This window comes from Galeopterus variegatus, unplaced genomic scaffold (genome assembly GCF_000696425.1).
Source record: "Galeopterus variegatus unplaced genomic scaffold, G_variegatus-3.0.2 Scaffold4245, whole genome shotgun sequence".
Classification (NCBI taxonomy): domain Eukaryota; kingdom Metazoa; phylum Chordata; class Mammalia; order Dermoptera; family Cynocephalidae; genus Galeopterus; species Galeopterus variegatus.
The window spans coordinates 68,863-83,920 of record NW_007730356.1 but is presented as its reverse complement, the minus strand read 5'-3'; the positions used below and the strand labels follow the sequence as shown (position 1 = coordinate 83,920).

The 15,058-nt window shown below is 38.1% G+C and overlaps 1 protein-coding gene across 1 annotated transcript in view; it reads left to right on the top strand.

The window, feature by feature from the left end:
• Positions 1-15,058, top strand: part of RAD51AP1 (RAD51 associated protein 1) — a 32,205-nt gene that overhangs the window by 15,015 nt on the left and 2,132 nt on the right. The window contains 4 exon segments of the mRNA XM_008587082.1: positions 813-899; positions 1,413-1,562; positions 8,964-9,128; positions 12,644-12,793. Coding sequence (XP_008585304.1) covers positions 813-899; positions 1,413-1,562; positions 8,964-9,128; positions 12,644-12,793 — 552 coding nt within the window.

The following is a 15,058-nucleotide window of genomic DNA, read 5'->3' as shown; positions in this document are numbered from 1 at the left end:
ATTCTTTTATGTTGAGAGATATTTTAGTCCATTATCTTATTTAGCGGTATAGTTGGGGTTTTTTGTTTGTTTTTTAAAGCAATAGCCTCCTATTTAAAAATAAATGAAATAGTTTTGATTAGCAAAACTTTTAGTAATCGGGAATCAAAGAAACTTCAAGAGAGAATCGTCATATCTAAAATTTGAGAAAATGAAATTTATCTCTCTCTTACAACACATTGTAGAATTTATATCAGGAGTTCCTTGGTAGTACCACTTCTCATTGAATAAAGTACTTTGTAGCATTGAGATTTAATAGTACCAATTATCATAATTCTGAAAATGCTTTAGATCATTTTAAGATCATTTATAATGATTGGAGAGTCCTTATTAGTAAAAGTATGGATTTGCCTACACAGATATGATAGGTAGTATTTATTAACTGTTTCCCATATGTTAGGCACTGTAATAAGCAATTTCCATGTGAGATTAAAATTTAATCTCACATAATAACCCTATGAGACACTATTTTTTTTCCCACATTATAGATGAGGAAATGAAGTCTTAGGATAAGCAACCTGCCCGTGATCATATAGCCAGTTTGTGTAGCAGAGCCTGAATTTGAACTCAACTAAATCTTTTTGATATCAAGGCCCAAACTCTTAACCATATGGTAGCCTTTCCCAGTAAAATCATGGTGCTAGTTTGAGTTTGGGATCATTTATCTGTATCTAGATGTTATACTGTATTACATTTTAGCATTAATCTTTCCATTTCTAGACATTGGTTGATTAAGGTGCATCTGAATTTTCTTTTTTATTTCTTATATGTAGGCATTGAAAAACATGGCAATAGTAAAACAGAAACAATGAATAAGTCTCCTCATATCTCTAATTGCAGTGTAGCCTGTGATTATTCAGGTAAGTCTTTGATATTAATAATAATATTTTTCATCAGCAATGCTATTTTTCCAACTTTTGTTTAAATTTCTAAAACTGTAGCTAGAAACAAGGTTTTTAAATTTGTCGAGGCTCTCTCTTCATCTCCTGGCCTTTGTACTTTGTGTTTGAGCCTTTCTCTTACTGCAGGACCTACTTTCTTCCCTTGTGGAGGGAGAGACGTGACTACCAATGGCTTCTAGTCTACAGCAATTGACCTCTGAAGAAAGGGGCTACATCTTCCCAGTTTCAGTTTGAAAAGTCTTGGGGACAGTCTCTGTTTTGGTCTTGGACTTTCCTTAAAACAAGAATCTGTTGCCAGGGGACTGATGTATTATGATTGACCCAGAGTGGGCCATGTAGTCCATTTCTAGAAGCAGGGGAGGGATGAACCTGGGCAAATGAAAGCAACAGAGGTAATAGAGTCTAGTCTACAGTTCTTGAAATATCAGCTGCCCAAGAAGTTTTTCAGTAATTTTTATGCTTTTCCTGAAGATTTGGATAAGATTACTGAGGAAGATGATGTTCGTGGTGTTCAAGGGAAAAGGACAGCAGCCTCTAAAGCTGCAGTACAACAGAGGAAGATTCTTTTGGAAGACAGTGATGGCGATAGAGCTAATGATGTCGAATCAGACTCTGCAACCAGTAAGTTATACCCTACTTCAAAATTAATTCTTTGGAAGTTCAGTGAAAAGTTCTTGAAGGACACTAATGTATGCAAAGTACTGTACTAAACTTGTGGGTATGCAAACTTGAGCAGCACACAGGATGGTTAAATTCAGCTAAGGCATCTGGGGGAAAAACTTTATTTTGGAGGTGACCTTTAAGCCATGCTTGAAAAATAAGTAGCATTTAGACAAACTAAAGAGGCAAAATAGCATTTCTCACTGATAGGCATAAGCAATGGAATAGACAGGTGTACATATAGTTCAGGGAGGCTTGCTGGGGACAATATTTTGGAGGTGACCTTTAAGCCATGCTTGAAAAATAAGTAGCATTTAGACAAACTAAAGAAACAATATAGCATTTCTCACTGATAGGCATAAGCAATGGAATAGACAGGTGTACATATAGTTCAGGGAGGCTTGCTGGGGACAATGTTGCAGAAGAGGCTAACAAGCAGGCTGGCACTAATCATGGAGGGTCTCAGACCCATTCTAAAATGTGTAGACTTTTTTTCTGTAGGTAATAGAAATTCAAGAAATATTTTGAGGTAGAAGTGATATGAAACCTGTATTTTATTACAGCAGTTGTTTTTAGATTCATTCAGGAATTAGGGTGACTAAGAGAAAAGTAGAAAGACATAGCAAAATATGATGATATAAAAGTGAAAGAAAAAAAGAAATTAGAGGAAATGCAAAGCATAATGACCTTGACAGAGCATCGTAATATATTAATTAAAATTAAAATGAATAAATCCATAAATTTATGCCAAATCAGATGTTTTATTTTAGATTTTAACATGCTGTTGACAAACAATAACATATTTATCAGCACTTACTCAGCAAATATTTGAGTACCTATTGTGGGCACTATATTCTAGACGGTAGGGATATAATAGTGAACAAAACAAACAGAGCTCCTGTCCTCATGCAGCTTAAATTCTAGTGAGGGGACACAGACAGTAGACAAATACATAGTGTGTCCAGTGCCATGATGGAAGAGCTGGGAAGAAGGGGAGGGCAGGGTAGAGGGTAAGAGGATGGTGGGGTTGGAGTGGGAGGGGCTATTTCAGGTGGGGTGGTCAGGGAAGGCTTCTCTGAGGTGATGTGTGAGGTTGCAAGCCACGTGGAGATTTGGAGAAAGAATTCCATAGACGGAGCAGCAAACACAAAGGTCCTGCGGCAGGAGTGTGCTTAGTGTGTTGGGGAATAGTAAGGCTATTTTGCCTGAAGCTGAGTAAGGGCAGGGGGTGCTGGTAAAGGATGAGATTAGAGAGGAAACCAGATCAGGTAGGATGTAGTACGCAATTGGAAGTATTTGGAGAGGAGAGAACGGGTTCTTAATTAAAATTTTATAGGATCACTAAAGCTACTAGGTTAAGAATAGACTGGAAGTTGAGCAAGGGCAGAAGTAGTGACACCAGTTGACATCCAGTGCTCTAGGTGAGAGATGGTGGCGTGGACCAGAGTAATAGGGGTAGAGATGCTGAGAAGTCATCAGTTTGTATATGTTTGAAGGAGCAGCCTATGGATTTGCAGATGGATCGGCTGTAGGGTAGGAGGAAAAAGTGCAATCAAGGATAACTGAAGTTTTTGGTTTGAGTGACTGTATGTTGGTCATATACTGCCTTGCATTNTATTTTGGAGGTGACCTTTAAGCCATGCTTGAAAAATAAGTAGCATTTAGACAAACTAAAGAGGCAAAATAGCATTTCTCACTGATAGGCATAAGCAATGGAATAGACAGGTGTACATATAGTTCAGGGAGGCTTGCTGGGGACAATGTTGCAGAAGAGGCTAACAAGCAGGCTGGCACTAATCATGGAGGGTCTCAGACCCATTCTAAAATGTGTAGACTTTTTTTCTGTAGGTAATAGAAATTCAAGAAATATTTTGAGGTAGAAGTGATATGAAACCTGTATTTTATTACAGCAGTTGTTTTTAGATTCATTCAGGAATTAGGGTGACTAAGAGAAAAGTAGAAAGACATAGCAAAATATGATGATATAAAAGTGAAAGAAAAAAAGAAATTAGAGGAAATGCAAAGCATAATGACCTTGACAGAGCATCGTAATATATTAATTAAAATTAAAATGAATAAATCCATAAATTTATGCCAAATCAGATGTTTTATTTTAGATTTTAACATGCTGTTGACAAACAATAACATATTTATCAGCACTTACTCAGCAAATATTTGAGTACCTATTGTGGGCACTATATTCTAGACGGTAGGGATATAATAGTGAACAAAACAAACAGAGCTCCTGTCCTCATGCAGCTTAAATTCTAGTGAGGGGACACAGACAGTAGACAAATACATAGTGTGTCCAGTACCATGATGGAAGAGCTGGGAAGAAGGGGAGGGCAGGGTAGAGGGTAAGAGGATGGTGGGGTTGGAGTGGGAGGGGCTATTTCAGGTGGGGTGGTCAGGGAAGGCTTCTCTGAGGTGATGTGTGAGGTTGCAAGCCACGTGGAGATTTGGAGAAAGAATTCCATAGACGGAGCAGCAAACACAAAGGTCCTGCGGCAGGAGTGTGCTTAGTGTGTTGGGGAATAGTAAGGCTATTTTGCCTGAAGCTGAGTAAGGGCAGGGGGTGCTGGTAAAGGATGAGATTAGAGAGGAAACCAGATCAGGTAGGATGTAGTACGCAATTGGAAGTATTTGGAGAGGAGAGAACGGGTTCTTAATTAAAATTTTATAGGATCACTAAAGCTACTAGGTTAAGAATAGACTGGAAGTTGAGCAAGGGCAGAAGTAGTGACACCAGTTGACATCCAGTGCTCTAGGTGAGAGATGATGGTGGCGTGGACCAGAGTAATAGGGGTAGAGATGCTGAGAAGTCATCAATTTGTATATGTTTGAAGGAGCAGCCTATGGATTTGCAGATGGATCGGCTGTAGGGTAGGAGGAAAAAGTGCAATCAAGGATAACTGAAGTTTTTGGTTTGAGTGACTGTATGTTGGTCATATACTGCCTTGCATTTTGATTTGTTTTTGTCTTTCACTGAAATTGAAAAGACTCGGGGGAGGAGCAGGTTTGCTGGATAAAGAGGTGGTAGTGACTGGAATCAAAAGACTGGACATGTTAGATACCTCTGACTCCAAGTGGAGACGTTAAGTAGGCAGTTGAATACAGTTTGGTGTTCAGGAGAGAAGCCCAGGTTTGAATATAAATTTGGAAGCATCACTATATAGGGTGTATTTAAGACCATGAGACTGGATGAGACTGAGATTGCTTAGGGAATGACTTTAGATGGAAAAGAGAAGAAGTCTATATACTAAGCTCTGGAACACTAATGTTTAGAGGTCAGAAAAATTAGGAACTTTCAGCAAAGAAGATTGAAAAGGAATGGCTAAAAATACAGAACGAAGAACAGTATCCAAAGGCCAAGTGAAGAAATTATTTAGAAGAGGAGTCAGTTATTAATGACTCACTAGGTCAAATAGATGATTGGGAATGACCAGTGGGTTTGCATGGTCAGTGGTGAGCATGATGGAAATGAAAGCCCAACTGAACTGAGTTCAGAAGAATGAGAGACAGGGAGTGTAAGACAACCTTTTGAGGAGTTTTGTTGTAAAGGGTAGCAGAGAAATGTAATGTTGTATAGAGGATTTTTATGGTTGATATTTACTCCATGTGTGTAGGTTCATGGAAATGATCTGATTAAAAAAGGGGGAAAAAATGATGCCAAAGGTTTAAAAAAAGAAAGAAAGAAAACGTGAAATTGAGAAAATGCTATCTATCAACTGATTTTAAATATATATATAATGAGGGATCACCAGTGCTCTAGATACCATTATCTTCAGACCTTAGTTTTAGGAGGGAAGACCTGGAAATGTATGAAGGATGAGTTTGAAGAGATAGGAAGCAGGAAAATGGTTAACAAGTTTCGTCCAAGGTAAGAAGTGGTTCAAGGTGTGAACAGGAGGCATGGAGGCAGGAATGTGCAGGTGGGCTCTCTATGAAAGATGTTGCAGAAGCAGAGTAACAGGGATTGGAATCTGGGGAGGGCGGGAGAAAAAAGAAAATCAGCCATGGCCTCAAAGTTCTGGACTGGATGATTACAAAGATGAAAATGCTAAAACCAAGATAAGAAATATATGCACACGATCAGGTTTAGGCAGATGAGAGAAGGCATTTTGTTTTAAGCAATTGGAATTTGAGGTACCAGCCAGATATTTGTGCAAAGACTTAGCTGACATAAATTCAGGAAAGGGGAGAAGTAATCATTACATAAATAATAATTAAAGCTAGTGGAATGGGCAAGTAAGCCTGAGAAGAGAAGAGAGGGGAATCTGGAGGAATATTAGCACTTAAGGCAGTAGTTCTCAGATTTTAAGAATCACCTCAAGAGCTTGTTAAAATGCAGATTCTCAGGCCTCACCTCCCAAAGAGACTGATTCCACAGAACAGGTGTGGAGCCCAGAAATCTGCGTTTTTAACCAATCTGCCCCTCTCCCTGACTCAGGTTATCCCAAAGCAGGTTGCCTGTGGATCTTCTTTTGAGAAACGTTAATTTAAGGGGAGCACCAAAAAGGAGGAGCCAATGAAAGAAAATACCTTCGGGAAGCATAATAGAGCATGGACTAAATGCTTCCCAACTTGAGGTTACTTAGTACAAAAAGACCAATGTAGTCAGAATAACTCCTTGGCAGTGTAAGTGTGTTTCCCGGGAGTAATGATTGTAGCACTTCCAGAATGTCAATATCGTGATTTAATGCATGCCTGTCAGAAAAATCAGTAAGCAATTCTTAAGTTATAAATTACACTCTACTTAGCATGCTGACCAAATTAATGTCTGTATCTTTAATAAAGGATTGAAAAGTTTGCTATTCTTGTATATGTGAGAATGAATCCTTTGCTTTGTTTGTTGGGTTTAAATAATTCATGAGTTATGTCTCAAGGGGTATGATAGATATCTAAAAATATTTTGCTGTTTGCATTCCAACTTTAGATAATCTCTCTTGAACCATTTAATAAAAGTACAGTTTATATGGAAATCATGATTTGGATAGTGATTTTAAAATTGCCCTTCCGCTCTTAAAAGTAAATAGCTAACAATAGACATTTCAACAAAGATCATGTGCAAATGGTCAAGAAGCATATGAAATGATGCTCAACATTACTAATCATTAGAGAAATGCAAATATCAAAACCATGATGATATATCACCTCACATCCATTAGGATGGCTAATATCAAAAGAGAAAAAAACAGAAACTCAGAAAATGACAAGTGTTGGTGGGGATGTGGAGAAATTGGTACCCTTGTGTACTGTTGGTGGAGTTATAAAATGGTGCAGCTGCTACGGAAAGCAGTATGGTAGTTCCTCAATAAATTAAAAATAGAACCACCATATGATCCAGCAGTCCCACTTCTGGGTATATATCCAGAACAACTGAAAGCAGGGTTTGAAGAGATATTTACACACTCATGTCCTCTGTAGCATTATTCACAGCCAACAGGTGGAAACAACCCAAAGTGACATTTCAGTTTTCCCCTGCATTAGCTTGCCCTAGATAAGAAGAGAATGGATCATTTATGGACCCTTATTAGGGAAAGAAAAGAGAAAATTGCAGACAAAAGAAGCCTTTTCGTAAGGCCATCTAAAGATTTCCACAATCCATAGCTCAAGTGTATGGGCCTTCCAGATCTTCCAGTATGGGCTGCCTGACTTGGGATTCTGGAACTCTCCTCCCTACCTCTTTTTTATTTAAATTGCTTTCTTAGTTGACTGATGAAGATGAGTTAGACCCCATCTGTGGACAAGCTTGTTAAATAGAGTTACAGTCAGCTCCTACCATTTATCCTCTTGAGCCAAGAAAAGAGCCCTTAGGTCTTCTCAGTCACCGAACATGTGCAACACCAGAACTACTGCATACATAGAAAGTTTTGTCCTCCTAGGTTTTAAATACTGAAATTTTGGAGAAATTTCCTCCACTGCTTGCCCTCCCTGAACCTAGATCCTCTAGGGATTCCAGAAATAATTATTTGAATTTTCAGGGTACTATTTAGAACAGCCTTCAGGTGATCTACTGGCCTTCTGTGGCTAATTCTACATAACACAGTAAACATAATGTGAATATGCCAGTTGATTATTATTTGTTTTTAAAATTTTATTTGTGTGGAAAGAATGAGAAATAAGGAAATCACAATTTGAAGATCATGATGACACCATTGATTTAGGCAGAGATCATCAATGGAAGGTTTTAGAGATGTATTCGGAAGTATGTATGAGTGTAATGATGTGATGCCTTGGATTTATTTTAAGGTACTATAAGAAGGGAAGGGAAGAGAAGAAAAGAAAGAGACAGATGAAACAAATGTAGCAAAATATTGATAATTGTTGAATCTGGATGGGGGTTTATTATTATCTACTGTTGTGTAGGTTTGAAAATTTCCATATTTGTTTTTAGTTTTTATATAAAATATATTATTCATATAGATAGGTGGATACTAATATGTGGGGATAACAGTTGTTATCTCTGAGTGGTGAGATTAGAGAGTAGATTTTTTCTTTAATATTTTTTGCAATAAGCATGTACATAATATTAAAAATATATAAAAGTTTGTAATGGATATAGGACTAACCCTTATTTATACTTGGTCTTCAGAGTTTATCCTAACCTCTCCCCCACCCCTCCCCAGAATGGAAGGATCGTTGCTTAACTCTCAGGTTAGAAAATGCTTCTTTCCAGAGCAGCTGCAGGACTTACATCACCCCGTGAAGTACAAAGAAGAGTTTGTGGGAAACAGAGGTGTGTCCCAAATGAAATCAGATACAGGGTTATACGCTAAGATTGTTGTGGTATGCTTAGTCTCTTCTCAAGTCCCAGTAGGTCTTTATTCCAGAATGTGGAAGTTTGTGTGATTAAGGGAAGGTATAGCATTATTACCATAAATGTCATTGTTTTGAAAGACTAGCTATTGTCTTACCCTACCATTCTTTTCAAAAGTTACTGAGTTAAACTGGTAAAATCTGAAGTGAAGATTACTATGGAAAAATACAGCGATAATGGTAATAGCAAACAATTATGTTTTGCTTGCTGTGTGCCAGAAGTTATTCTAAATGCTTTATATGTATTAACTCATTTAATCTGCACAACAACCCTGTGATGTAGGTTTTATAGTTATCCCCATTTTCTAGATGAGGAAACTGAGGCATGGTGAAGTCAGTGACCTGTGCTGAGGTCACACAGCATGTAAATGGTGGGCTAGGATTCACACGCAGGCACCCACAATCTCCTCCACTGCAGTGTTCTACCGGAAACGGCGTAGCACCAAGGTGCTAACCAATCTGATGCAGAAGCCGTGGATAACACTGAGGTACAGAAGCCTCACTTTTTGGGATAAAGATGAAGTCTGTAATCTTCCATTTTAGGCGAAGATTCTGAGGATGATTCTGATTTTGGTGAGAATGAAGATGATGACAAAGATTTCTCTATGAGAAAAAGTAAAGTTAAAGAAAATAAAAAGAAAGAAGTGAAGGTAAAATCCCCAGTAGACAAGAAAGAGAAGAAATCTAAATCCAAATGTAACGTTTTGGGTAAGCTTGGTTCAAAACGCTTAATTTTATAAAGGAAATGTATTTGGTGTATTTGCTGTTTTTTTCTTATCTTTGCCTTTGTTCCCCTTAACATTTTCCTAATGTTCATTTCTAGTTAAAATACATCAAAGAGAGCAGGGTAGGGGTGGGGGTGGGAGAAAAGCAGACAAGAGCCCTGCTGCCTATGCTGGCACAGACTCTGTGTTACCTCGCTTTAATACTCATGGCCCCCTCTGTGGTAGCTACTGTCGCCCATTTTACAGTGAGGAAACTGAGGCTCAGAGAGGTTAAATAATTTGTTGGAAATCGTACATCTAAGTGAGGGGCTAGAATGTGCACCTAGGTTTGTTCATTCAGAGCCTAAGCTCTATCCACTGGATCATGTTTTATCTGGGCAATTAAGTAGGGAAGTTTGCATGATTCTAACTTCTTGCTCTCATGCTTGACTTAGTATTTGATTTGAGAGCTTTTTTGTCACATGTTTAGGGCCCTTTCCCTGCTCCCCCCAAAACAAATTCCATTAGAAACCACTTTTACAATAAAACTTTTGGAATTTGTGATGACTTGAACATGGGATACTTGTGTATAAGAAGTTAAAATATTTTTGAGTTCATAAGCTGTGATTATTATGAAATAACTTTCATTAACTGAATTTATTTATTGATACCCATTTTTATGTGATAGTTTTTTTTAACATATATACTGTTTGAAACTAACAGTTCCATTATTCAGACTTCCCATTTATTAGTAGGAGTTGTTCTCAAATTAAATAGCATGGTGTTGAGTACTTACTAAGAATTAAATAAGAATTAAATACTGATTGAGTCATATTCCTCCTCCCTTGCTGTATTCTGAATTAATGAGGTTTTAATTTGAGTGTTTTTTTTAAATTGACAAATTCATCTAGTTTCCAGAAATTAGATTTTGTTTTTATTTTTTTTTAATTAAAAAAATTTTTTTGTGTGTGACCGGTAAGGGGATTGCAACCCTTGGCTTGGTGTCGCCTGCACCACGCTCAGCCAGTGAGCTCACCAGCCATCCCTATATAGGATCTGAACCCGCGGCGGGAGTGCCGTACTCTCCCGAGTGAGCCACGGGGTCGGCCCCAGAAATTAGATTTTAAATGTGGGGGCTTTTAAAGATAAAACTGTGTATTAGTTTTCTATTGCTATTATAACAGATTACTATAAACTTAGTGACTTAAAACAGCACATTTATTATTTTACAGTTCTGAAGGTCAGAAGTCCAAAATGGTTCTCACTGGGTGAAAATCAAGCTGTCAGCACGGCTGTGCTCCTTTGTGGAGGCTCTAGGGGAAAATCTACTTTCTTGCCTTTTTCAGTGTCTAGAGGAAGCCTTTGTTCCTTGGCTCATGGCCCCTTTCCATTCTCAAAGTCACCAATGGCAGGGATTTCTCATGTCATGTCACTCTGACTCTGCCTCTCACTTTTACTTATAAGGACTCTTTTGATCACACTGGGCCCATCCAGATAATTCAGGATAATCTCCCTATCTCAAGGTTCTTAACTTAATTACATCACAAAGTCCCTTTTCCTGGTAAGGCAACATATTCACATGTTCTAGGGACTGGGATGTAGACATCTTTGAGGGGCCATTATTCTGCTTACCACAAGCTGTAATATGAAAATGTTATTCACAATATGAATATATTTTATATTTTCTTTAGATATTTGTTGATGCTTCTTCATCAAAACATACTAAAAACTAAAAGTAAAATTTTAGTTTTCAAGTTGGAATTTACCATTTTAAGTCTTTTCCATATATCTTAGAGCAAGTTGCTTTATAAGGGGAATTAATATATAATCCTAGAAGTGAAATTTAACTGTTAAGAAATAGATTATGAATTAGGAAAAATAGATTACATTTCTCGTCCTGCTATAGCGTATTGGGTAACCTTTGCGAGTCTTTCTCCTGACAGAGAAAATTTTGAGAGCTATGTTGTCCAATATGGTAGCCACTAGCCACAGGTGGCTACATTACACTTAATTAAAATGAAATAAAATTTAAAAATCAGTGCTTCAATTTTGCTAGCTACATTTTAAGTCCACAGTAACTATATGTGATAAGTGGCTACTATATTGGGTGAATTATAGAACTTTTCTGTCATCACAGAAAGTTCTACTGGACAGTGCTGATCGGGGGGTATAGATGTTAACATTAGGAGACTGTATATATAGTGAAAATGTTTATATGCACGTGCATTTACATCCTCCTTAGGTATCTCAAAGCAAGCATTATCTGAAAGTGAATTTATGTTCTGTTTTCCTCCTCTCTTCATTCCCCATGCCACCCCCTCCCCCCAGTAAAAAAGAATCCAAACCGACTCCCATTCCTGTGTTCCTTCTCTAGGTAGCTGGCACCATAAAGCAGTGTGCCCATTATAGCAACTTGCAAGTCGTGGGTTATTTCTGCATCTCCATATCCGCCTCCCCCCATCCGAAACATATCTAATGTGTTTTTCCCTTCATTCTCCACCTTACTTCAGGCCCTTATCACCTCTCATCTGCTTACCACGATAGCCTTCTAAGTGGTCTGTTTGCCCCACACCACCACCAGAAAGATGGTTGTAAAATGGAAATCACTCCTGAGAAAAACCAATATATGATTGTAACTAGTCAGACTCCTCTTCAAGGTCTGCAAAGTTCTTCATAAATGAACTGCACCCTGTCTACGTCTCTCAGCTTTCCTCCCCTTGAGATTCCGGCTCTAGCCACACCAAACCAGTGCTGGTCCTGGAACTTGTTGTGGTTTCCAGCTTTACACGCTCTACTCCCCCGCCTGGAAAATTTCCTTAAATTTATCTTTATTCTTCAGTCTTGATTTGGCTCAGATCCTCACTTACCTCCCCATGACTTCTAAACACACACATCCAGACTGTAGGTTCCCTTCCTACTGGGTACGACTCTAGAGTCTGTCATATCCTTTTATCACACTGCATTATACACATCTCTTTACTGTCCTGTCCTTCCCATAAGAATCTGTGACTGGACCACGGTTTTCTTGGGCGTAGGACCCATGAGTTATACTCTTTGTAACCCTAGAGCCCAATATATCGTCTCACTAACACATAATGATGGCACATTGTTGTGTAGTAGTTATTAGTATGAAATTTGGAGGTAAACCTGATTTCTAAGCCCAGTTCACACTTCCTAGCTATCAAACTAGAGGCAGATTGCTTAACCTCTCTATTTCCTTAACTGACGGCGGGGATGGTAATATCTGTATCAGAGTTGTTGTAAAGGGTTAAAGGTTATGTGTGTAATTTGTTTACCACACTGCCTGGCATATAAATGCTCATAAAAGATGGCTTTTCTTAGACTTTCAGTAAGTGTTTGCTGATTAATAAGAGAAAATTAATAAATTTTAAAATTTGTGATACCGCCTTTTTAATTTCTTATAAGATTATGTAACTTTATAATTTTTACACATACATGCTAGATGTAAACTTTACCTTCCTGTATGATAAACTTTTTTATGTATATTTTTAAAATAAGTGACTTCAGTGGACTCTGCTCCAGCTGCTGCCAAATCAGAATCTCAGTCCTCACCAAAAAAGGTTTCTCTTTCTTCTGAGGCTACTAGGAAACCATTACAAATATGCAGCCCTTCAGCGGAAAACAGGAGACCTAAGTGGGTCCCACCAGGTATGGTATACTTGCGATCAAGGGCAGGGGCTTGGAAAGCTACCACTGTTGGATATTTTCCTTGTCATAAATGTTATATATGAGCATTTTCCCATTTTATTACTTATTCTTCAAAACCAGTGTTTTTAATTGCTGCATTTATTCATCATTTATTTAACCATTCTCTTATTATTGTGCATCCAGGTTGTTTATGATTTTTTCATTGTTATGAATAAGGTTGCAATAAGCACAAGTGTCCTTATTTTAGAAATCTGTGGATACATTCTTGATTATTTTCTTAGGATGTAATTCCTAGTGGTAGAATTACAGTGTTAAAGGGCGTAAACATTTGAGATTCCTGATACATATATTTCTGGCATCAGATCTTTTGCTCAGGACCCGTTGACCTCCATAGTCTGACTGAAGGCTCAAGGCCTGTACATGGGAATTCCAGCATTTAACAGATGCCCTTGCAAACTCAACCTCTGCTTCTTATGAACTGGAGTTCTCTCTGTTTTCTTTTACTCCACAGCCAAGTCTCACTAATCCTTCAAGAATTCTTTGACTTCTACTCTTCTTAGACATTACTACAACCCTAATATGGACTTTCCCTCATCCAGCTACATGAACACTATAGTTTAGTGAAATTGATGCTTCTTTGACTTCTACTCTTCTTAGACATTACTACAACCCTAATATGGACTTTCCCTCATCCAACTACATGAACACTATAGTTTAGTGAAATTGATGCATTTTTTTTTTCCTTTTTTTTTGTCTTTTTTACTGACTGGTAACGGGATCGCAACCCTCAGTGTCGTGCCCGTACTGGGGACCGGCAACGGGATCGCAACCCTCGGTGTTGCATCCGCACCGCACTTAGCCAGTGAGCAGGAACCGGTCTCCACATGGGATCCGAACCCTCGGCGGGAGTGCCGCCGCGCTCCCAAGCGGCGCACTCTCCAGTGCGCCACTGGGCCGGCCCCATTGATGCATTTTTTTGAACCTCAAACGCTTGGTGTAATTCTTCTGTCATGGCCTCTCTTTATCCAGCTTTCTCTGTCTGGTATGTCTTGCTTCATTTGTCCCCTAGCCTTTACTAAGTCCTTCCAAATCAGCTCAGGTTTTGATTTACTTCTTTTGAGTGACCTTGCTGTGACTGAGCCACAGTAGTCACTCCCCTAATGATAACTTGGTATTAGTAGACAGATTTAGGGTGAGCTGTGAGGCTGCATGATGACTCAATTTGTCTGAGTCTTCTTTTCATCATCTGAAATATTAGGAACTAATATAATCTTCAAAGTTCTTTCTGGTTTACAAATTTTAAGATTTTTAATGAGGACTTAAAAGTTTTTTGAAGAAGGAAAGGCGGGAAGATTACCAAAATGATGACGGCATAGCATTCAAAGAGTAATCTTTGTAGATTTCTCCTGATAGTAAGTAGTGACTCCTGAAAGAAAAATTTAAAAGTAATGATACAATGACTATAGAAATCAAAAAGTAGCATAATCAAAAAGATAAGAAGAAAATAATGGAATGATGGATAAAGAGTTAATATGATAAAGCACAAGGTGGTCAGGCAAGTGATGTAAATAAGTGCATTGGGCCGATGTAAAGACTTGAGCGAATGGAGTTGTATTGGACTTGAGAGCCCACACACCTTTTGAAGGAAGCAGCTGTTAGTTCATCTGATTGTTTCTATGCAGGATTATGAGCCAGGTATTTCCACATCTGACTTTTTTTTAACATCATGTAGACAAAACAATATATCTGAGAGCTAGATTTGGCCCTCAGGTTGCCAGTTTGTTACCAATCTTATAGAAGTATGAAAACACCACCAAGACCCCAAAGGGTAAATGAGCCAGGGACTTAAACAACTAGTGCCCCCAAGAAATACAACTAGAAAATATGAAAGGAGTTTCAGTCTCACTGGTAATTAAGCAAGTGTAAATTCAGATAATCAAATACTATTTTATACGTCTCAAACTAGAAGATAATAAACCAGTGTAATCCAGTACACTCTAGGTTATGGGGCAGCAGGTATAATTATTTATTTTAAATTTATAATCCCTTTATATGCCAGTGACTACAGTCATGATCAACTACAAACATTTATGTGGATAAATTTTGAAATTTAATACTAGATGGAAATAATTGCTATGTTAGGGTGATGGTATAAATGAAAATAGTATAAATAAATAGTAATAGTATTTGCCATTTTTTTTTCCCTTTTTTTTTTGTCTTTTTTCGTGACCGGCAACGGGATCGCAACCCTTGGTGTTGCGCCCG